This window comes from Phlebotomus papatasi, chromosome 1 (assembly GCF_024763615.1).
Source record: "Phlebotomus papatasi isolate M1 chromosome 1, Ppap_2.1, whole genome shotgun sequence".
In the NCBI taxonomy this organism is placed as follows: domain Eukaryota; kingdom Metazoa; phylum Arthropoda; class Insecta; order Diptera; family Psychodidae; genus Phlebotomus; species Phlebotomus papatasi.
This window is the reverse complement of record NC_077222.1, coordinates 78,212,767-78,238,201: the sequence shown is the minus strand read 5'-3', so window position 1 is coordinate 78,238,201 and position 25,435 is coordinate 78,212,767. Positions and strand designations below refer to the sequence as shown.

The following is a 25,435-nucleotide window of genomic DNA, read 5'->3' as shown; positions in this document are numbered from 1 at the left end:
GTATGTGCATAATTCCGTCAGGTGCATAATGTCGGGATTTAGTGTAATACCTTTGAATAGTCAAAAAAGGGCGTGTCCTATTTTTTTCTTTTGGAGAAGATCTTCCGTACCCTTCGTGCCTATCTCCTGACTGAAATAATTGTAAGTTCTTACTGTTGAAAGGCTCCTTTATTTTACTACTGAAAATCCCAAAAATCCAATGTCAGTTGGTTATAACATAACTTTAAAAAGGGGTGTGACCTAAAATTCTTTAAAAGCGAAGCGTACCTAAACACAAACACCTCAATTTTATCTCCGTTTTTCCGGAAAAAAATTATGGATTTTTCGGATCGGTTTCCAAACAGTGTCGCTCAGAGCAAGAGTGGGCTATTTTAATAGGGAAATGTGTAAACCGTAAAGGGTCCCAGTTACTTTAAACGTCTACAATTTAACTTCAATCGAAATAAAAACAATCCATTTATAATTTCTTACTTTTCGCTTATATTTTCTTTCTTTATGCATTCTTCGATTAATTCTCTTTATAATTGTTATTCGTTTCTCAAATCATATGCAATATATTTCTTTTAAATCAATTTTCTCTGCTGTATCATTCTCAATTTTACAATAATATAGTGTAAACAATCATAATTCACATTTTTTTATTAGTCCTCTCTTGCAATATAGTCCAAAGTTTTCATAATAATATTCTATGCTTCTTTTTCATCTCTCTCTCTAAGTAACTAAAATTCATATAAGATAAACATTGTCTGTGTTTTTCTAATACATAAAATTGTTATTGAAGACTGAGGAAAAAATATTGTTAGTTTAAAAAATACATGCCTAATCACTTGCATTTTCTAAGAGGTGTAAAAATTACTTTTTAGCTCTTCTTTTTTATTAAATTAGAAAATAATATTGATACGGGATGTCAAGCTTATTAATCTTTTTACACAAATATTGTTTTTTTCTCTAGATTTTTTTTTGTCTCATCTTGACACTAATGCCACTCTTTCTAAGAAAAGAACTAGATCGTGATCAATTTGCAAATTGAATCTATTTGTTGAGTAAATCAAAGGCCACAAACATATTTTCCGTTTTCTTTTTTTATTAACTTTCCTTTTCTATAATTTGCACTCTCTAACCATCTTTCTGTTTCTTAAACTTTCCTTTCTCTTTTCTATTTAAAAAATGAAGATATTTGGGATCTATTTAGAAAATTTCGATTTGTAACGATTTACTTAAAATGTTTCATTTCTAAAAAACGAAACTAAAGAAAAAGGTTCCCATAATGTCTATTTAGAAAAAAAATAATGGTTCTATTGGAGTTATTCTTTACTTGGGATTTCTTTTTTTTTCAACAAATTTGTACTTATTGTTTATCTGTGTATTCTTTTATCGTCTCATTTTTATTTCAATTTTACAAGCAATAACTCTATTCATATTCTTTATTTTTTGTTTTTTTTCCTTGCAAATAATTTACAAAAATTATACACTTTGTATTTTATCAATCTTCCTTTGCAGTCTCAATGCAAAAAGTTTTTTTTTAAATGAACAAATTTTAGTATTTCACAATATTTTTGTCCATTCGAGGACAAATTTTTTTTTTAATATTTTTATATTATTTTAATTTTTTAATATGAAATGGACATGATAATTTTTTTAATTAGATATTTAACTTTAAGTTTAAATTACTCTTTTAAAGATAATTTTGACAATGTTTTTTTTTCTTAAAACTTCTTTTCGGTTTTTTTCCTTCTCATCGTAGCGATTTTTGTGGTCTTTAAGGGGGATTTTGCAGCAAAACCTTCGGTAAAAATCAAGAATAATCCAATAAAGTTTAAAAAGATACGTTGCGTGCAACAAAGAAAATATTCTCTTGAAGACAATAAGGATTATATTACAATTGTGAGGTTATGTTAAAAATAACCTCAAAATTACATAACCTAAAAGGAATCACTCTGAAATTTTAAAGTCAGCTTTGTTTCCTTGTTTAGTCAATTATACGGATCATAAAAGGTTTAGATTATTGGCCTGGTTATGAATTCTGAGATGCGTGAGTTATTCACGTGAGAAATTCACGGCTCTGAAACCACCTTTAGTTAGCGCCTTGTGAAGCTTTCGTAAAAACTTTACTGTGCATTCTGTACTGTAAGTGTTTCTCATGACAGTTCACATGAAAACTTAATGAAACTCTTACAAAAGACGATCTAACTGTGTTATCACACTTGCACATTAAAATTTTAATATGATTCACATTAATTGTCGCTGATGAGTCCAAATGTGTAATTTGTGTGTTTGAATCATTTTATATTCAAAATTTGATCTATTTGTTGATAAAAAGGTAGACTTGGCCCGCAAAATATGATCTAATTTGATTTATAGCATTAATGCGAAAAATTAATGCGATTTCTTCTTTAATTTTTTTAATGTGAAAAATATTTATGCTTTAGGTAAATTAAAACTTATTTTTTCCATGCCAAGTCCACTTCTTTATCAATAAATAGAATAACCCCAAATATTAAGTGACTCAAAGACACAAATAACAAATTTGGACGCTCACAAGCGACAATTAATATGAATCACATTAAAATTTTAATGTGCAAGTGTGATAACGCCGTAAAAAGCCGTGAGTTACTCACGTGAAAAACTCACGTATCTCAGAATTCATACCCTGATTGTTTTCTGCTGTAATAAGATTAATCTAAAATATAAGGTTATGAATGATCGGACTACATAAAAAGGTTATTTCATAAAAGAAAATCTCCATCTCCAATGCAACATGGGTTTTTTTTTCCTACAACTAATTAAAAATCGTTAGGTATTTCATTTTAGAACTTGCTAAATTTTACGGAAACAGTTTTTTATGGCGATGATTTTATATTCTGACGAGGTTAGAATTTGATAAGACTTAAAATATAAATTAAAAAACATTTTATAATTTTTTTTTGTCACGGATAAATTATTGATTGAAAATTCTTTTGCTAGTTACTTCGGTGGACTAAAAGAATCTGTTCTGAATTTTTTGAGGTTAAGCCTAACATAACCTAAAATTTTCCCAATTAATCTGTGGACCTATAGAAAAATTAATTGTTGTGCTATATTAAGCTCTAAAAATCCAGAAATATTTTAATTTTTTGGTTGCATTGTGCCTTTTAAACGAATTGTGGCTCTTTTTCTTCTTCCTGGCCGTAATAAATAAGAAGAATTTAGTAAAATTGTATTCAGAAATCAACTAGTTCGTATGAATAACACTGAAAGTATATAAAAGAGATTTTGTGTGATTTATTCAGAGAGGCCCGTATTGGTAAGATAAAGGCTGTCGTATCCAAGGAGGAATCAGAGCATTGGGAATAAAAATCTATCTATTTTGATGAATGATTTATCCAAGATACACGAGAAAACATATCCAAAACAGCATTTTTATTAAATTGAGTACCTTTTTTGTAGAAAGTACGTTTCTGAAATGTTTCTTGAATTCTAAAAAGGAAAAATATTATAAATTTTTAATTTCTTTTCCCGATTAGACTGTTTTATTTTACTATTCAAAAAGGTTACTTTTAGATGTGTATTGTATTATATTATCTCAAAAGTAAGGCGATATTTGGTACATAAAATATCCTAAATTAGCTTAGAAAATTCATTTTGATTATGTGAGAGACAACTCAATCATTATAGTTTCAGGAGTGTTCCAACCTCTATAAAGCTGTTTGAGGTTATGACATTTTTATTTAAAAGAAGATCTTTAAAAAATGTACAGTATCCTCTCGCTCAATCGGCTCTTTTTCAATCGGGTGCAAAATTTTTTTGACAATTTTCACGTTTAATTATGAAGGTAATTTGCTCAAATTCGCTGTAGTTCTTCCTATTTTATCATGATTCTTTATAAATGAACATTTTTTGTGGAATTTACAATGATTTTAAAGTTCAAATCTCTCGATATGGATGACATTTTGCCCCATATGCCCGATTGAGAGAGAGTCTACTGTATAAAACGTACAAAATTGATTTGTCTCTTAAAACTCTTGAATTCTAAAATAAGCAAGATTTGAAAAAGTATTCAAATAATATATTGGAATTTTTTGAGGTTAGACAAACCACAATTTAAGAGTTCAAATAAGAGAATAAGGCTAAGTATCAAAATATACTTGACATTTAAATATTTTTGGTACATTGAAAATTGTTTCAAACCTTCCAATTATATTTTTCGCTTACCAACTGGATATTTCACACGGATCCCGCTTAAAATCTCAAAAGCCAAAATCCTGAAGATCAAAATTCGGAACCGGTAAAAGTGTCATTGTTACTCTCGCAATACTTTCAGGATTTTAACTATTCAAGATTATGACTATCAGTATTTTGACACCCTTTCAGGATTTTGGGATTCTTTGGTGGCCACCTGTTTTAGCCATATCCATTTCTTTTCACTTCAAAGGTTATGTATTTCTTTTGAGGTTAGGAGCCCTACAAACCTATGAATTATTGTGTACCGTAACTTCTGGGATACCAAAATCTGTTTCATTTTAGGAATTATGTTAAACGGTATCATTTTCTTATTTGTCTAATAGGCTAACTCAAAAAAACTTAAGCAATTTTTAACCTAACCTAAAAAATTCAAGATATATTTGGTTGATAGAATTTCCTTGAAACGTGGAAGAATGTGTGATTAATAGCCATAACAAAGAAAAAAATGGGGGGAAGGACCCTCATAAGACAAAATTTTACATTTAATTTGGAAATTTACAATTATGAGATAACCTTTTTCTTTGAGCTTAAGTCAAACATAACCCCAAATTGTAGAATAACCTTTCCTCTAAAAAACATCAGACGTTGTTTTGACGTAGTGTTTGTGAAAATACCCTGGCTATTCCTAGAGGATTTCTACTAATTTCCCGGGGAAAGGTTTTTGAATTTTCCAGACCATTCTCGAAGAATTCCCAGGGAAATATAGGGGAAAATTCTCCCCGTAAGACGAAAATGCCTTCCGGAGATACATGAAAATTCCTTGGCGAGTTCAGGGGAAATCCTGGGAGAAATTATGTAAAAGTTAAGCTTATACTTCGGGCGAGATGGTTTTCTGGTTGCAAAGCTCATAAAGTATATCGAATATTTCATAAATGAATAGGGGAATTCAAGCAGCCATGTAAGGGAGCACCATAACACGAGTCATCAAATGAGTAACAAAAAGGATAAGGTAGAAAAAAGGCAAAAAATTGATGAGACCCAAAAGAAAAAGAAGTAACAGAGATAAGAAATAAATCAAAAAGTAAAGGAAAAAATGTGGGGATTTCTTTATGGTTTTCCCAAGAATTTTCCTGAGAATTATCCTTAAGTTTCTCGATCAAGAAACAATAAAGGAAAAAAATCAAAAAGTAAAGGAAAAAATGTGGGGATTTCTTTATGGTTTTCCCAAGAATTTTCCTGAGAATTATCCTTAAGTTTCTCGATCAAGAAATAATAAAGGAAAAAAATCAAAAAGGAAAAAATGTGGGGATTTCTTTATGGTTTTCCCAAGGATTTTCCTGAGAATTATCCTTAAGTTTCTCGATCTTTCCCAAAGAATTCCCAGGGATTTTTTGAGAAGTCTCCTAGTTTTTCCGACCTCTCACTTTTTCAGGGGAACGAATATATCCCTAGGTAAAATCTCTCAGTTTCCTCACCATTCTGGGAAAGTTACCCGGGATTTCCTTAAGAAAAATCCTCGTTTTTCTGTGCCATATTACTGGGGATTTCTCAAGGAGATCCTGGAGGAATTTTCTCCCCCGAGATGGGGAAGATTCCCTAGGAAGTTGCGTTACATGCCAATTCAGTATTTTTTTTATTTAGCCTCCCCCTACTTTTCCCTAAGTACCCGATGGAGAATTTTTCGATGAGGAAATGATGACACATCTTGAGGATTTTTCTATGGAATGGCGCAGATTTTTCACATGTTTTTCTGTCATTTTTGATCCCAATTAGCAGATGATCGGAGAGCCCTGTGTAGTTGCACGCAATTAGTAAAAAAATTTAAAAGTTTCATGAAACCGAATTTTTAAATAGATTTTAGTGAAAAAGCCCCTTTCTAGCAAAGAATTACAAGAGTGCATAAATTCTTTTTTTTATTTTTTCAAATGACTGACCAATTTTTCGTCATTCTATTCACTTTTTCTTAAACATTAAAAATTCTTAGAGTGTACAATCATTTCTTTTTTTCAATCTCATTCACAGAGAATATATTTTTAATCATTCTTGTTTTTTTTCTTTTATTTCTAACCAGACTTAATTGTACGTACAAAATAAATTGTTTACTTCATGACATTATTTTAAGACTTAACTTTAAGATTGATTTTCATTTCTTGTATTTCTTTTATTTTTTTTGTATAAAACGAAGAGAAGAATTTTTGTTGCTCCTGTCGGCGAGTTGCGTGGTTCTTTTTTTGTTGTTACTATAAACGTGTTGAAGTCCTGAAATATACAAACACTGTCTTGCGAAAAGGAAGAAAAATTCCAACACATTTCCTTTTTTTTGTTTTTTTTTCCTTCAATTACTACACTCAACAAATTCACTTTGAAGTCTCCTTTTCAAAAATTCAGCGTTCATCTTTTTTTTATGCTGTAGGTTTGAAATGTTAAAAAAGTTTTGAATTCTTGCACAACTATTGAACTCATTTTTTTTATTATTATTATTTATCAGCTATTAGGAAACCAACGAAATTTTTCTTTCACTTGCACAATTATTTCGATTAGAGTTGCTCCTTTTTATTTAAAAACATGTCCCCTGTTAGCATTTGATTTTGTCACACGCGATTTTTTTTCACATTTTTCTTCTTTTTTTTTTAATTTAACTTTGCTCCCACGACGCACTTTATGACTAAGTTTTTTTTTCATATTTTTTTGATAAAACATCGTTGAATTGGACAAAAAGTTACACAACATCAGTTCTTAGTACTGAGAGCAATATTCCATCTATTATGTTCATCATATTTTGAGAAGGACACTGAGAATTAGTTTTTATGCTTCTTTTGTTTTTACTAGTTATTGATGCAATTATTGATTTTTTTTAAACTTGTTACTTTTTATAGGAAACATTCTTTTGTCAATAGTTCTCTCAAAATGTTTTTTTTTTTTAATTCACTTTTTTTTATTAGGTGATTTTCTCTTAATACAGTTCTTCGCGGTGATTATCTCTCTCCAATTGATGCTGTTGCTTGTTTTTTTTTTAGGCGAAAGAAAAAAACACTCAATTCAAATCTTTTTTTTTTTGCTGTTGCAATCGTATTTGGCAAAAGAAAGAGCCAAGAAAACGCTTTAATTGCGATGTCCTCTGTTTCCACCTCCGGAACCGCGTCCACTCTGAATAAAACACCAAATATACTCAATACTGAGCCAAAATCTAATGGAAAAGCTAAAAATGTCCTACCCTATGATAGTTTCTATGGCCCATTCCGCGTCCACCGTCGCCTTCACGATTATTGTAGCCGCCAGCACCATCGTGGCGTTCCATCGGACGCGGCTCACGATTGTTGTTGCGACCATTGTTATAGTCTGATGGTCCTTGATCACGGGGATGATACCCGCCGTCATAGTGATCTTTGAGTGGCGGTGGACGACGATTGTCGTAACTGTTGTATTGTTGCTGGTGCTTTCCATCGTATCCGCCACCTAAAGCATATTCCCCAAAAGGTTCAGTTAGAAGGCAAAATATTTACTTAGAATAATTCATAGATGGCGCAATCCGCGCGAAAAATAAAGATTATTCACATTTTTGGGGCCTCAAAAATCTAAGGAAATGGCTTTCTTGTGCTATTCCAATGAAAAATTAAATTAGATGTAACACCTCAAAAGTACTTTCGCATCATTTACCGTTTACCGGTACTCAACCGATTTAAATCGATTCAGATATCACTCAATAGATTCCACAAAATAGTTTGAAGAGTAATAAAAATAGGTGTGATTAGAAGGAATCACACCTAATTATATTCGAACAAATATTACTTATTGGTAAATAACTGGTTCATTACCGGTTCACAACCGATTTGAACGGATTTATAAATCACTCAAAATATTTCTATTATAAAGATAGAAATATATTATTATTAAATATATAATAATATAATATATGAACCGGTTCATTACCGATTCAAAACCGATTGGAACCGATTCAGTTTTGTCGGAAATTCCAAAACCTTTCCAACGAGCCCAAACATGACCCCATTCGCTTGATAAATGCGCTCTATAAGGATTTTTAACTTTTGATCTTGAAAACCGTTACTAGGAATGATTCAACGGTATTTTCGTCTAAGAACGAAAAGTCCGCCTGGATAATTTCTAAAACATATTCAAAAATGAAAAAAATCGCACGACACGTTTTCGAGCAATTCCAAAAAAACATGATTTTGGAGGGGAAGGGGAGGGGTGGGGGGAAACGAGGGGCATGTTAACGATCCTTGGGTCGACTTATGGAGGGGTCCCCCGAAGGCCCCAAGTCGCTATCTTTTACCGTTTGGCCTCTAGAGCTGGCGACAGCCGGACGGACAGACAGACAGTGTGACATTTTTCAAAAATCGTCTGAAACGTGAAGATTTGTTGACAAAAGTGGTCTTCGGGGGGTGGAAGTTGGACATTTTGGGGGGTGAAAAAGTCGAGGGATATAATATACTGCTCTCTCCGTGGAGTTCGAGCAGTAAAAGAGAAATGTTGAACATTTTTTAGCACTTTACTGAGCTTCTACATTATCGACTTTTCTCTGTGTTGGTTTCTGTCGCGACTATTTTCTCCAGTCCTCGCCATGTTCTAAAACCCCAAAAACAGTCGAGACTGGAACCGAACTTTTGGTACTAATATTTATTATATTGCGAAAATGATCGACTTATGTATCGGCAGGTAAGGGCTCGTATTGTGAGCTCTCCGCTCTAGGGGCACTACACTGAGAAAAAAATGGGGATGCGATTAACTTTTTTTCCTCATAACTTTAACACTTTTTAGGTGCAAAAATATATCAAATTTTTTTTATGTTAATTTTACACATTTTTTAAGGGTAAAATGAGCATGAAAGAAGGGTAACTTTGACCCCTAATACACCTAAAAAGCATAATATTTACACCGATTTCGGATCAATACTGCAGGGTAAAATAAACATTTCCAGAATGTTATTTTAACTTTTTCGGATTTCTCTCAGTGTAGGTCCTATCGCTTGTACGTCGCACTACGAACTCAAAACCGTACTCAGTGAGATCATACAATCGATTAACACCTGGTAAAAATAAAAGGGTCAAATTGACCCTTTTCAACAAAGCATTTATTGCTATAAGGCGGGAAATATGAATTCTACAAGAAATCCCTTCCAAACTCACTGCATCGAAAATGCATACATTTAGGGGTATTTCAAAAATCTTTTTTTATTGCCAGGCAAAGATGCATAATCCTGTTAGATGCGTAACTCTGAAATGCATAATTCCGTGAACCCTTGTATAAAATTGTTAACTTGTAAAGTAAATTAAAATTCCACCCTAAAAAACGATATTTTTTATTAAAACATTAAAAATCAGATCCTTTACTGAATGCCTGCAAATCCAATTTCGAGCAAAAGTTCGAGGATGTAACACGGGCTTGAGACTTAAGGTAAGGACCCAAGTAGACTCAGGCTGATTCTCGAGAATATTCAACCTGGAAAATTTGGCAGTAAAACAAATTTATGTAAAGGACCTCAAATGGATGATAATAAAAGCTCTGAGTATATGCACTTTAGGTTATTATTACTTTATGTTGAGGTGGTCCCAGAAACAGGCCCGGGCACTGCGACTGATCAGTCTATTGTACCCAGTGCACTTTAGCTTGATCCTTTATTACTAAATTTGACAGAATAAATATTCTCGAGAATTAGTCTAAATCCCTTTGGGTACTAGGGGTTTATCTTTGAGGCTTAACTGCTACAATTTCTCAAAAATAATTATTTTTTATTAAAGCCAATTGACCCAAATTATTCGGAAGTCAAACTATTGCTAGTTATATTTTAGAAACTCCAGATTTTCAGAAACTGGGCTAAACCTTTAGTCCTAGTCTGAAGAAAGCTTAAAACTCTAGATAAATTTAGGTAATGGCTTAAGAATTCTCGTCAGAACTCGATCAGTAAAACGAAGATCGGGCTAGATACATTCACGGATCAGCCCAAAACTTGAAGTATCAGGATGATCCTTCCTTTAACTTTAAGAAACCTAATGAAATTACGAGGATTAAGTACATCAACGCCAATTACGAAGATAATAAACATAGGAGGAAATGGGGCAACTTAGAATTGGGACAGCTTTGAAATTGGGTATTTTTCTCCTATTTTTAAATGAAATTGAGCAATTGGTTTGTTTTGAGCTAAATAATATCATAATATGCCCAACGCATAATAACTTTTGTTTGTAAACATGTTTTTATTATTGCCTATGTGAGTAAGCGAGATGACTAGATCGAGATTTCATTCATTCTCATTGAAATGTCAAATACATGTTTACAAAACAAAAGTTATTGTGCGCTGAGCAATAAGGTCAAATTTCATTTAAAAACAGGAGAAAAAAGCACAATTTCAAAGGTTTCCTATTTCCCCTAACTTTATTTTGTCAGTACACTTTTCGAAATATCAATTGTGTAATAAAAAACATAGAAGGCGAAGATGTCCAAAAACATGCAGGATCTTAAAGTGCGGAAAGCTTGGAATGACTTCGGATCGATCCTCTCCGTAGGTAGGAAGCGCAAAGATCACTCCAAATCATTATTTACAAGAGTTTACAGGGAACAATAGAGTGTGCGTTTATTAAATTGAAGTAAGAGAACTGTTATTGTGATCATGAACCCACAGTGTAATACTGGCTTCAGACTAGAGACTTATGGCTGAGACTTAGCGCTTAAGTCATAATCTGAAAATATCGCTAAATATCGGAAAATATCCTTAATCACCAACAAAGCCATCTTAGCAAGGAACTGGCATAAGTCTTAGGTCTGGAGCCGGCCTAAAGCCGAAAATAGGATACACTCACGGATCAGCCCATAATTTGGAGGATCAGGCTGATCTTCTAAATTTATGAGGTCTAGTGAAATTACGAGGATTTGGCGACATTAGCGCTAGTGCTGATAATAAAAAGCTTCGCTTTGGGTGTTTTTGGGTACTTTTCGAAATATCAATTGGGTCAAATAAACATGGAGAGTAATGATACGCAATGTTGCGAAATCTAAAAATGCATTAATATTAGAGTAATGGGTAGGTCAGAGTGTTCTTTTCTGTACGAAAAATCCATTGATATTGCACTTAAGAAGTCTTTCAAATATCAAAATGTGTACATTTAATAAAAATTTACGCTGAAGACGCTAATCCTTAATCCTTGATCCTCAGTGTATGATAGTTTGCGCTGATCCTTTACCGCCAAATTTTTCGAGCTGAGTATTCTCTAGGATCAGCCTGTGTCTATTTTCGGCATAAGATAGCGTTCTGTCAAATTTTACAGGCTAAATCTTCACAAAGATCAAGCTTAGTCTATTCTAATTTACTTATTAATCAATTTGCAAAACCACTACTTTTTATTTTTTAGGTTTTTGAGACTTTTAAGAAATGGACTAAACCTTCAGTCTGATATCCGCATTGCCGTCAAATTTTCCAGAAAAGTATTCTCTAGGATCGATCTGAGTCTACTTTCGCCATTAACCATTTAAGAATATTTTTGTTTAGGATCTTAGTAAAGTACAATTTAAGATTTCCTTTCATCACCTTTTCACGTCAAACTTTTTATTTTCATAGAGAATTTTATTATTAAATCCTAGATGTGTACTTTTTGGAATTGTTGAGAAAAGTTACAAAGATATCTTAGTTTTTAAGAAAAGGACACATTAACTACAATTTAGTCGCATTATGTAATTGTTTGAAAAAAAAATACCATGGATTAATTAATCTCAAAAGAATTCTCCCACTCAATATTTTTCTTAATTTTTTTTTGTAACTTTTCTATAATGTCGAAATTGGAGAGAAATGTACCTATATTTACAAAGACATGAACTCCCACTGGAATTTCGTGAGAAATATTTAAAATGTGTTTTGAATAAGATAAGATTACCCCAAATACGGCAAAAAGTAATAAAAAGCCGGCAATCACTCTAGAGAAATGACTCACAATTTTCTGCCTTAGGTCATTCAACTGTTGGAAATCATTGTGAAATTAGGTGTTGACGTCTTCAGAGCTTGGAATTCAGTATATAAATATATATATAAATCTCATGATTTTGATGTATACATTTTCAACAAGTTTGATATTTTTTTGTTTGATATTTTTTGTTTCTATTATGACTAATGGTACTTATTGGATTTGTGTAAGATAAGAGTAGGGCCTCGAGTGGGTCAGTGGATAGAGTAGTAGCTCTATGACTGCGAGGTCTGGGGTTTCAAAGCTGAGCAGCAGCAGAAAAAGATTTCTCATGCCATATCGGCTTTGAATTCGTCCAGTGAATGAATGAATAGTAATGTCAATGGTGCATATTGGCAAAAAAAAAGTGAACCGCCTAAACAATAGAGGCTGGTACGAAAACGAGTTTCGACATGAAAGCGGTACTTCAGTCGATACAAATATTCGCTGTCACTGATCCCAAACACACACCGAGAAGGGATGCTGTGATATAGTAGCGGCACTGACTGCTCACAGAGCTGTGATATTGAGCGGCTACCCGTATCGGGGGATAAGATAGAATAGGAGTGGGGAAGCATAAGGGGCCCAATTGGTGGCCTGGATGCATCGGAATATCCGAAATGGAGAACTGACCCCTGGCAAAATCTTATCTTATCTTATCTTAAGATAAGAGTAACATTTTTCTTTTCACATTTCAGAGACAATATTCTTAGCGAGAAAGAAACTCCTTGACCACAGTCGTTTATTTTAAAAATAGAAACAATTAACAAATTATATACCATTTATGGAATTTTGGAACGCTTTTTACTAAACTCTCCAAAAAATTACCAATCAAAATTATTCTTCAAAATAAAGGGAATAACATATTAAATCTGTTCCTTCAAAATTAATCTTGTGGCTGCAATTGTACCTCTATTTAAATTGTGTAATAAATTTTACTTATCTGCAGTCTGAGGTATCTAGGGTCCAGAAATAAAGCCCAAAATAGCTACAGCGGCTGTAAAATTTATTCGACTTTGCTAATCCATTTCGAAAACCGAAAAAAATTATGAAACGAATTTTAAAATCGTTAAAATTTAATATGATCGCACTGTTGAGGACGCTTAGATCGAAAAATCTATTTCCGAAATTTCGAAATCGAATATCTCGAAATCTGCATTTTCGTTTTCAAAGAATTTTTAGTATGTTGACTTGACTGAGAAAATAGAGCGTTTAAAAATTATTCTTAGAATGATCATAACTCCCTCTGTAATTTTCGAAATTTGATAGGTTTCGTAAAGTGCCATAATTGGTCAAACATCGTAACCATTTGATGCCATGCTTCATTTGATGCATCCCTTAATAAATTTATCTTAATTGCAAAATCAAAGTAATTGAATAGTATTTTATAAGTCACTTATAAAATATCGAAATAATTAAAGAAAAAATGCCAATTTATTAAAGACAGCATCGAATGAGTAAAGGCATTAACTAGTTTATCTTCTATACTCCAAAAGGCGCAAAAATCTATTTACGAAATTTATATTTCGAACGCGTCCCGGTCAAAATCCCGAATGGGCCAAAATCCGGAAAGCCAGTATCCCGAATTCTTAAAAGTGTCATAGCTACTCCCACGATTGCACCCGTGCTTGCGGGAGGCAAAGGGAAATTTTCTTTTGATATTTTTTAATACAACTTGAATTTTTTTGTTACTTCTTTGTCAGGAGTATAAATTGAAAACTTGTAAATAGATTATCGTAATATTTCGGACACCCTGATTCTCGCAGGTTATTGCCCTTTCGGAACCGTTCTAAGGCCTTTATATCGTTAGAGCCGACATCTTTTTGATTCCAACAGTGATTCCAACAACGGTTAACCGGTTTCGAAAAACCGGTTAACCGCCCTATTTTGGAGACGGTTTCAAAACCGGTTTTTAGAGATGAAACCGGTTTAAAACCGTCTCTTTACAAACATTTTAAAATTCTCTTTCTATCTTGAGAATCAAGAGACACAGCAAAATATTTCCTTGGCTTTATAAAAGAACTTGAAATGCTAAATGATTCTTAAGTGTAATTTGTAGTATGGTAGTATGTTAATAATATATGAAGGATAGTAGTAATGGGTTTCCTGTACGATTCTTCCAATCTTGAAAAGAATTATTTCGAAATTATTTCAGGACTTATTCACTTGAAGATATTTTAGCTTTTAAACCTTAGTTAAATATTTAGAAGACTAAAAATAAAACAATAAAATAAATAAGTTTTAAACTAGCTGAGAAAAAGAATATATTTATGTGTTACATATTACATCAAAGTTCAAGTTAACCGGTTTCATCAAACCCTTCCAAAACCGGTTAACCGTCTATCCTAAAAACCCAGTTTTTTGGAATCACTAGTGTTTAGTAATCGATTTCAATGGTCTTTTTATTTCTATTGATACTCTGTATTTCAACTATTTGAATTTATATGAACCAATGATAAGGCCAGATTAGATTAATCTGGCTTCAGACCTGAAGCTTAACCATGACTTTAATCCTCTAATTCCTTATCAGGCAAGATTTTTGAGGAAATTCTTGTTTTGGATTAGATATTAGGGGGAATTTATACATAAGACTCTTAAAAATCAACAAAATTGTTTGTTATTTAGATTTTTTAGGCCTTCGCGAACTGGGCTAAATCTCCAGTCTCAAGCCGGTATTATGGTATATCTGAGATTATTTACAGGCGACCTTGGAGTGTTTTCAACTAGGGATTCGTGAAATTCGATTAGGAATTAAATTTCGGGGAATCGAATCGAGCCAATTTTATCTATTTCGATCATCGAGATTTTACACATAATAAAATTTTCAATAAAAAATTCTTTTGCTGTAAGAAATTTCTCAAAGTCCTAAAAAAATAAATAATATAAAATTTAAAAAAAAGTTAAATTTTCTTACCTCTATTGTAGTTCTTCATTGGTGGTTTATTGTAGCCTCCACCACCACGTTCATATCCATGGTGTGACTTATCGTATGGACTATTGTGATTGCCAAAGTGTCGATCATACGAATGATGACTTGGCGGAGGTGGTTCAAGATGTTTGCGCGAATCCTCCTCCTCCTGGCGCTTCTCATAGTGGATGAAATCATCAAAAATTGACGTTGTGTGTTTGTACGCATGAATAATTTTGTATACTTGAAGTCCTTTGGCATGTGGAACTTCTTGTGTATCACGCGAATTTGTCACAGATTTATTTTCATTGTTCTCCAAACAGATATGCCTCAATTGCATATTGGGCACATCCTTAACATACACCCACTTCACTTTGAATGTACCCTTCCACTTGTCCTGCGACCAAACACTCGAATTTGAATTGTAATCCACACAACTTATCATTTGGGCCATGCCACAAAAGTGCCCAGAACCATTCACGGAAAAGAAAAGAAACACTATACCACCTTCACGTTCACGCTCACGAAACGCCTGATCGAGTCTCTTATTGCCATGTTCAGTGGAGCACCAGATTTCATATTTAATACTACGATGTATATCGTCCTCCGAGTAGGATTTAATCACGAAAAATCTACAAAAAAACACATTTAAAAAGATCTATTAGATCTTTGTGAAATATTTTCGCGATATATGAAAAAGTAATTTTAAAAAAATCACAAGGTAAGATGTTACTCGAATTATTTCACGTAGTACTTAATCAAGTACTTATCAAGTGCTTAATAAGTACTTAATGTATTATATGAGTTTTTCAATTTATTTACAACATGTTAGGTTCAACAATTTACCGTAAGTGGCGCTCAGATTACCAAATTAAAAACAAAAACATTATGCAGCGCCCCTAGCGGTGATCTTACAAACTTTGCTAGTACAAGAAATTTAATGTAAAATATAATTAATAATTCCAAAGTAAAGATTGACATGCTTCCCAAAATGCTCGAAATCGTGACTTCGATACTGTATCTCAATTTTATTTTCGCATTATTTCCCTTTTACCGGCTCTCACCCGATTTGAACCAATTCATAAATCACTTAAAAGATCGCCCAAAATAGTTAAAAAAAAAAAGTAATACAATTCATTTTCGGAAAAAATAGTTATCGATGCATAATCGGTTCATTACCGGTTCAGAACCGATTAGAACCGGTTCAACCTTGTCAGTAATTCCAAGACCTTTCCAATGATCCGGGTAATACCCTTGTTCCGTTGAGAATACGCTCTTTAGAACTCTTTTAACCATTAACTTTGAAAAACTGTTCTTAGGAATGATTTAAAGATATTTTAAAAGATGAATGAGTATTTTAGTATCTATGAAGGGGGCAAGCAATATCTATTCTTAAATCTATGATACTTAGGAGGTGAGCAGATTTTGCATTTCTTAAAAAATTCAAAAATCGCAAGGTAGGGTGTCGTGATGTTTTTTGGTCAGTTTTTCCGGGATGAAAATTATACCAATAATGCAATGATAATAGTGGCAGTGAATAAACGAGCAGTAAAAAGTCAAATTTCGTTAGCAAAAAATTCTAAATGATCAGTAAAACATAAAAAAATGGTCAGTAAAAAATTAAAAAAGGGCAGTAAAAAGTTAAAAAGAGAGTAAAAAATTAAAAAAAGAGCAGTATTTTATTAAAAGCGGTCAGTAAGAAGTGAAACATGATCAGCAAAAAATAACAAGTGATCAACAGAAAATAAAACATGGTCATTAAAAAGTAAAAGATGATCACTAAAAAAATAAAGTGGTCAGTAAAAAATTAAAAATGAGCCGTAAAAATATTCAATTTGATCAGTGAAAAATTAAAAATGAGCAGTAAGAATTAAAAAAAAAAAACAGTAAAAAAATTAAAAATGACTAGTAAAAAATAGTGGCCAGCCAAAAATTAAAAATGACCAGTAGAAATATTCGAGTAGATCAGTAAAAAATAAAAACTCAACAGTAAAAAATAAAAATTGGTTAGAAAAAAATGGTCAGTAAAAAAATAAAAGCGAGCAACAGAAATATTTACGATGATCAGTAAAAAAATTAAAAAGTGATCGGTAAAAATGAGCAGAAAAAATAAAAAATGGAAAGTAAAAAATAAATGCTCTAATCGCTAATACAAATTTAATTTGCAGTTTTTTGTTAAGAATTTTTATTTTCTGACAACTGTAACCATTGTAGACGTCTTAAAAGTGGAGGCCCCTAATATGTGGAGGCCCGGTGCCGTGACCTTAGGGAACCCACCCTAAATCTGGCACTGCGTGGAGATGTGTTAAGAAGGGGTGGCAAAGCGTCCCAGACTTTGCGAAATGTTCGAAATCGTGACTTAGATGCTATGCCTTAAAAGTACTTTCGCATCATTTACCGATTACCGGTACTCAACCGATTTGAATCGATTCATAAATCACTCAATAGATTCCACAAAATAATTTAAAGAGTAATAAAAATTATATTCGAACTAAAGTCACTTGTCGGTAAATAACCGGTTCACAACCGATTTGAACCGATTTATAAATCACTCAACTCCGTGTAGTTCGAGCAGTAAAAGTGATCTCCAAGGTGTGGAATGTGTAAGAATGCGTCCGAAAACTCTTGTCTCTCTCAACTCGAAAAATCATTTGGAACGATCACTACACAAAACGCTAAATAACAGATAATTTTGATTGATATCCAATTTTTTCCGACAAAGAATAGTCCAACTTTACTGCTCTCTCTGGCTTTTAAAAAAATAATTCAAACTTTGTGTACGAAGTTATGCGCGGAACGTTTAACATTGCATGGATTTTGATAATAATTTCCTTCATTATCTTTCTTGATTTAAATTCTGGGTGGGAAATTTGTCTCATAGATAGTTACATAATGCAAATAAATTCTGTTTGTCTTCATTTTATTTTAAGAACTGAAATTCAGTGACCATTAGGACGCATGTTTTGTTAGCGTCTCCCCGGACGCGTGTAAGGAATAAATCCCAAAATACGAAATTTTTATCTCGTGTATCGTTTTTTTCAATATCCTCAACTCGATTATGCAATTGTATTCTTTTTTTTAAATTGTTTTAGACTGTTTGCCAATTGAAAATCAACTGAACGAATTCGAGCATTCTGCAAAGTTTCCTTTTATTTCGTCAATTTTCTTATTTAGTAATTCTTAACCGATTTCATTTGATTTAGAGTTTAGAGAAAAATTTAAGGCACATTTATATCAGGATCACCTTATGAAGGGGTCCCTCGAAGTTTCTAAGTCGCTATCTCTAACCGTTTGATCTGTTAGAAAAACTTACGGCCGGACAAACGGACGGACGCTAAATAGCATGACATCATTTTTATAAAATCGTATAATTTTAGAAGATTTGACAAAAAATGCTTTGTGAAATGCTCGAAATCATGAAATTGAGCATATTTCGAGTTTTGCTTTAGAAATGATTTATGGGGTGAAGACCAGTTTCCAATCAATTTAAATTGGTTAATAAATCAGATTAGTTTCAGAAATGCATGAATGCAAGGGAAACTATCTGGATTTAAGTTGAATATAGATCGTAAACATTTGGCAATTGAGTTTTAATTAAATTTCAATTATCGGTAATGTACCGATTAAATACCGCATAAATCTCAGGAGGTTTTTCTCAATCTTGTAAAATAGAAAATGACGAATTTTCCGGTTATACGGACAGATGGTCCACACAGACAAAATTTCCCCCTAGACTAGATCCAAAATAAATTAAATAAAACGAAAGAAATCAGTAGACTCATATCCTTTTCTAAGTAATATTGACTTATGGGAGGGTCATCGAAGACTGAAGGTCAATATCTTTTATCATTTGATCCATATAGATATTTAGTAAAAATCGCGGAAAAACGGACAAATACTGTGAGATCAATAAAGAAATCTTATAATTTCACATTAAAAATAAAATCAAATAGTAATAAAATAAAGCAATATTATCATAAAATTTGATTAAAAATGAATAAATAAATTGATTATAAGCAAATTATAATTGCCCTTACCTCGCCAGTGCAACTTTATCGAGGTCCAGCTCCAGCGGATTGTAGTTATTCTTATCACGCAACTGCTCAAGAACATTCGGATTGGGCATGTTGCTGGCTGACATTCCTGATGGCGATGGTGGCATTTTGCCTTGCGGTGGTGGCATCCCTTGCTGATGACTCGGTGGTGGTCCTTGATATCCTCCCGACATCATAATCGGTGGTCCTATGAGAAATATTTCTCACAATCAAATACCAAAATCTTTGCAAATTGAAATGTGTCACTCATACAACAAAAAAAAAGAGCATTTAACTTCAATTTTGTTGAGCAATCAAGAAATTGATCATAAAATTGATTAAGCGTAATGATTTTGGTAGCAATAGCTTTTAGATTTATTGTGATTGGTAAATTTGTTATTTCTTCAATTTGCTCTACGACAGAGAACAATTTAAAAGAGGTCTCCTCCAAATCAATTAAATTTGAAAGTTCTTTTCTGTAGTTGTAATGAAATGCAAATAAAATATTTTCCTCTTGTTCTTCTTGTTTCTTAACGAACAAAACATTGAAACTTTTTCTCTTTAGGAGTTTGATTATTAAAAAAAAGCTTCTTAGCCCTGTAGAAGGTAAAGCGTGATAGCTTGGCAAAATGTACGAGTTTCACGTTTTTAATGATTAATTTCTTTTAAAATAACTTTTTTTGGCACAAGATAATTATAATTTTTTTATAAGCACAAATTTTTCATTAAATTCTGAACATTAATTTTGAAACGTTCTTAAGGTTTTTGACTAGTCGAGACACATTATCAGATAAGCGTAATCGTCGTAAATTATACAGTTACATTTTTCTATAAAAATTTTCTCTGTAAATTTTTGTTTCATGGTCAAAAAAAAAACGAAGATATAATATTGTAAATTAAGGATTGTAGTAATGTTATCGATTCATATTTTATGGTTTGTGTATCGGCTTATACTACGAAAAGGGACAAATAATCCTAACCGGCTTATGTAGGTGAGATTCTTAACGTGTGCTATCACGGAATGCATGCAAATTCGATTTAGAGCTGAAGTTGGGAGACGCCATTTAGTTATCTTGAATCAAATTCGTGAAATTACAGTAGACTCCCTCTCAATTGGGCATTTGGGGCAAAATGTCATCCGATTTATCGATAGATTTGGGCGTCAAAGCCTTTGTAAATTCCACAAAAAGCGCTCAATTATAAAGAATCACGATAAAATAGGAAGAACTACAGAAAATTTTAAAAAATTAGCTTCATAATTAAACGTGAAAATTGTCAACAAAATTTTTCGCCCGATTGAAAAAGAGCCAATTGAGTAAGAGTCTAGAGCAGACTGGGGCAAAAAGTAACAAATTGAAAAATTCAAAATTCAATATCTTTCAAGGTAAAAAAGATAGCGGCTCAAATTTTTTTCTATAGATATCCTCCATAGACCTTCTTCAATGTCAAAAGTTTCTTAGAATTCGAACAAGGAATTTAGAAAATAAAAAATATCGAAATTTTTAGTCCTATTTTTGAAATATTTTCCTTGCAGAAGATAACAATTATTACCAACTTATTTTCCAAGTGCATCAACACTGGTGAATATTTTCTAAATAATTTGGATTTTTTGAATACGAATCCGCTATCTATTTTAGAATTTCGCAAAAGTTCTTTTCTCCAGAAATCCTTTTATTAAAAATGGCCACTTGGGGTAAAAAGTAACAAAAGCTATAGAGCAAAAAGTAACAAAAAAGCGAAGCAATTTCTGATGTCTCTGGTAAAAAAAAATAAAATATCCGTTTTGTGACTTTTTGCCCCAGTCTCCCGTATAGATAAATTTAATAAGGTTATGTATTTAGATAAATAAAAAATCGTTAAATTTCAAACAGTTCGTCATTCGAATGCCCGAATTTTAGATAGTCTACTGTATTTAAAATTGGCAAATCAGTTTTCAGCGCTGGTAAGCTTAAGGCAGCTGAGATGCTTTATAAGCGACCTCGAAGTGCTGGCAGCAAGCAAAAAAGTTTGTGAATTCCTACTGGAAATTTACGAAATGCTCGTAAATCGTGTAACCCACAAGAAAGTTCGCAAAAGTTTGTAGTTATTTCACAAACATTGTTCGTGACATGATCATTTGACGAGCATTTTTTGTTCCTTTACAAATATTTGTTCGTAAATGTTCGTAAACACGCAAAAATATTCGTAAAATGTTGTCATTGGTTTCTAAAGTTGTTTTTTTTACAAACAAAAATATACGAATAAATATTTGTAAAAGAACAAAAAATGCTTGTCAAGTGCTCAAGTTACCAACAATGTTTCTGAAAAAAAGTACAAAGTTCTACGAACTTTCTTGTGGGTTACACAATTAACTAGCATTTCGTTAGTTGCCAGTGAGAATTTTACAAACATTTACAAACAATTTTACATTTTTTTTTCTGTATACGCTGATATCAGCCGAAAACTACCCGAAAAAAAGGTTGGTGTCTTAACTAAAACAATAATTATATCACTCGAAAGTGGTTGCTGTCTTGACTATCTGTCGCTAATCACACCGCTGGCCCGAAAAAGGCATGTCACATATAAGATTAATAAAGATTAATACTTTCTGAACTGCAAGAATGACAAAAAAAGATAACAAGTGTTTTTTCTTGCCTCTCTCACATTTCCCCTCTGCGTACAAAGTTGGCAGCAATACAATGGCTCGAAAACTGACCGAATAACAGTTGGCATGCATGGAAAATTGCTCAAATTGCTTGTAATAGGATTCAGAAAACAATTAATACGAACAGTAATATCTTACTCGTCGTATTACTCCACTAGAGTGTACGCTTTCTAACACACGTGATTTTCCATTTGAAATTTAGCTTCTCTTTCCGACTTTTCTTAATATTAATATTAATCTTACCGTGGTATCACACTAGAGAATTTTACATTAAAATTTTAATGTGATTCACATTAATTGTTGCTGATATGTGTCCTACTAATGTACAATTTTCGTCAAGAGCTTTTAGAAATCGATTCATTTAGTGATAAAAAGGAGTGGACTTGAGTCACAAAAATTGGTTTAAATAGATTAAAATAGCATAAATACTATTGATAATTAATGCGCAAATTAATGAGAATTGAGCAAATTTATGAGCAAAATTTGCTCATTAATTTTTCATCAGGTACTTTATTGCAGTCATTTCGGTAGTTTCTGCACCACAATTTTCTCACCAATTTATTCGCGATTAAATTGTGATAAAAAGTAGTGCTAATTGTTTATTAATAATAATAAAAAGTAGTGCTATTTATCGCGTACGAGATGAAGAAAGGACAAAAGCCCTTGAAAAAGATCGGTGCAGAGGATAAGGAAGAAAAAAGTTAAACAAAAATGTGTTCGATCTACATTTTATACTCCTTCATAAACTTCTAGGATTTTGTGGTCAAATGAGATGGTGGCCGAACTAATTGGGGATGTGCATCAGGAATCCGTAATTTGGGACTACAACTGCCTACAACTGAAATGCTTCAACAACAAAAAACACTTATCTGACAACCCGTGTGCCATCGTGTCATTGAGCAATTCTAGCAATGTGTCCTGACTAAATCAGCGATTTCGAGTGGTTCTAGAAGTTTCAATGAGCAACTTTTCACTTTAATTTTAATGTAAAATTTTCTAGTGTGATAACTCCAATATGTGACACCACGGTCAATTTCACTTAAAAAAATTATTCTAGATTATCAATCTACACCAAAATTGCATTCGAAGTAATTCTTTATATAAAAAAAATCACAAATGCATGCTATCAAATTTGCTTCCACGTATTCAAAGTTTCAAACCTTCTTAAAGCTATCTTAAGCCTGTCTGGGCTTATATGTTTCTTTGAATGACGCTAAATCGAATAATTCTATTTACCAAATATTATTAATTATTATGAAATATTATTTTTATATGAGCCATTGATAACCGAATCGTTTAAGGGTTAACATCTTTTACACAAAAAAAAATGTTGTAAAAAATACCAAATTCATTTTCAACCGAATAGAAGCAGAAAGAATTGCAGAAAATGCATTGAATGCCTCAATATCCGGGAGAATTAATTGTGCGTAGTAAACATTTTACACTAATCATTTTAATGCTATTTAATTTACCTCAACAATCAATTAATTGAGCAACTATAATTTTATCTTTGAAACTTTTTCTTTCATTCTTCATTTCTTTTTGAGCTCTCAAATTCATTTTTTTGTTTTGCAATTCCCATAATCAGTGAGAAAAGTTAAACTTTTGCTTCTTTTCATCCAAATTTTGATCATGAGAGATATTTTTTTTTTTGAAAATTTGCAACCTTGTACGTTGTTTTGCAAACTTTATAAATTATTTTACGCAATATTTATTCAATAATCTCATATGATTCCGCGAGGGAGACAGAGAAAAAAATTAAAGAGAGAAAGAGAGAGAGGGAGAAATTGAGTATGAGATCACAGCTTCAGTGTTGGCGAAGACCGCGAAGACATCACATAAATAAATGTGCCAGCAAACGGTTAATTCTGATGCCAGACGCATCACACGGTTAAATTTGGTGCGGGAGAAATTATTCCTATTGAATCGAAAATTAAATGGCAAAAGATGAGAAAGAAAAATTCAATTACCTTGCCCACCGTGTCCCATGGATCTCTGATGAGGTGGTGGCATACTCATGTTGGGATGACCCTGCATGGGACGATTGGGTCCTGGCCAGGCTGGGCGCATATTTTGATTTGTATTTGGTCCATCACTTGGCCCATGTTGTTGTTGTTGTTGCTGCTGCTGCTGCTGCTGCTGTTGCTGCTGATGCTGTGGCTGCTGCTGTGGCGGCCCCTGATGATGCATCTGCTGGGGATTCTGCTGCTGCTGCTGCGGCTGTCCCATGCCCGGATGATTGTTGGAAGTGCTGGGTGCTGGTTGATGCTGACCCGAGGCCTTTTGATTGTTCACCAGGGGCGACGGGGCAACTGGTGGCGGTGGCGCAGTGACCACTGGGGGCGGAACCATCATCGGTCCATTCTTCGATGGCGAGTCCCATGTCCCAATGTCGAGATTGTGCTTACCCGGCACCATCGGTGGTGGTGGCATTCCGGGTCCCTTCTTCTTCACCGTTGACGTGGTTGTGTTCACCTTCAGAGACATTTCCATGAAGGATGATAGACTTTAGTAACTAAGGACAGCTTACTACGCGATTTCGGATGCTTCCTTTTAAATATCTTTCTAATGGCGCACGGACAAGGAGGCCAAAATTCCGAGCGCTAAAATCCCGAAAAGGTTAGAATTCCGAAAACAAGCCCAAACGCCAAAATCCTGAAAGCTAAAATCTCGAATAGCCAAAGTCCAGAATGGTCCAAAATCTTGAAAGCCAAAACTCCGAAAGCCAAATTTCCGAATCGGTCAAAATCCCGAAAAAGTCAAAATTCTGAAAGCTAAAATCTCGAATAGCCAAAGTCCCGAATGGGCCATAGTCTCGAAAGCGAAAATTCCGAAAGTTTAAATCCAAAAAAAAAAAAAAACAAAATCCCGAAATCCAAAATTTCGAATGGGGCAAAATCCCGAATAGGCCAAAATCTCGAAAAGGCCAATATCCTGAAAGTCAAAATTCTAAAGGCCATTCGCATAGTTCAAAATTGTGAAAGTCAAAACGCCGAACGCCAAAAATCCTGTATAGCGAAAATTTCGAATAGTTAAAATCTCGAATGGACCAAACTACCGAATGGACGAAACCCCGAATGTGCCAAAATTCCGGATAGACCTAATTCCCGAAAAACCAAAATCCTGAAAGCTTAAATTCCGAATAGCCAAAATTCCCGAATGGGCCAAAATCTCGAAAGCGAAAATTCTGAAAGTCAAAATCCAAAACGACAAAATTCCGAATGGTCAAAATCCCGAATTTTCCAAAATCTCGTAAAGACCGAAAATACTGAAATCCAAAATCACGAACGCCAAAATCCTGAATGGGCCAAAATAACGAATAGGCCAACATCTCAAAAAGGCCAATATCCTGAAAGTCAAAATTCTAAAGGCCATCCGAATAGTTCAAAATTGTGAAAGGCAAGACGCCGAACGCCAAAAATCCTGAATAGCGAAAATTCCGAATGGCTAAAATCTCGAATGGACCAAACTCCTGAATGGTCGAAACCCCGAATGTGCGAAAATTCCGAATGGGCCAAAATCCCGAAAAAGCCAAAATCCTGAAAGCTAAAATCTCGAAAGCCAATGTCCCAAAGGCCATCCGAATGGTTTAAAATCCAGAAAGCCAAAACGCCGAAAGTCAAGATCCCAAATGCCAAAATCCCGAATGCCAAAACACCAAATACCAAAATCGCGAATAGGCTAAAATTCCGAATAGCCACAATCCCAAATGGGCCAAAATCACGAGAAGCCAAAA

General features: G+C 33.2%; 1 protein-coding gene across 2 annotated transcripts in view; it reads right to left on the bottom strand.

The window, feature by feature from the left end:
• Nucleotides 1-456: 456 nt before the first annotated feature.
• The window catches only part of LOC129800028 (YTH domain-containing family protein 3-like), a 38,527-nt gene continuing 13,548 nt past the window's right edge, over nucleotides 457-25,435 (bottom strand). For both annotated transcript variants that reach the window (XM_055844382.1, XM_055844383.1), the window contains 5 exons: nucleotides 23,670-24,174; nucleotides 19,059-19,263; nucleotides 15,028-15,653; nucleotides 7,376-7,617; nucleotides 457-7,308 (listed from right to left, as the gene is read on the bottom strand). In XM_055844382.1, the coding sequence (XP_055700357.1) occupies nucleotides 7,264-7,308; nucleotides 7,376-7,617; nucleotides 15,028-15,653; nucleotides 19,059-19,263; nucleotides 23,670-24,174 (1,623 nt within the window). In that variant the 3' untranslated portion in view covers nucleotides 457-7,263. The remainder of the gene's footprint in view (nucleotides 7,309-7,375; nucleotides 7,618-15,027; nucleotides 15,654-19,058; nucleotides 19,264-23,669; nucleotides 24,175-25,435) is intronic.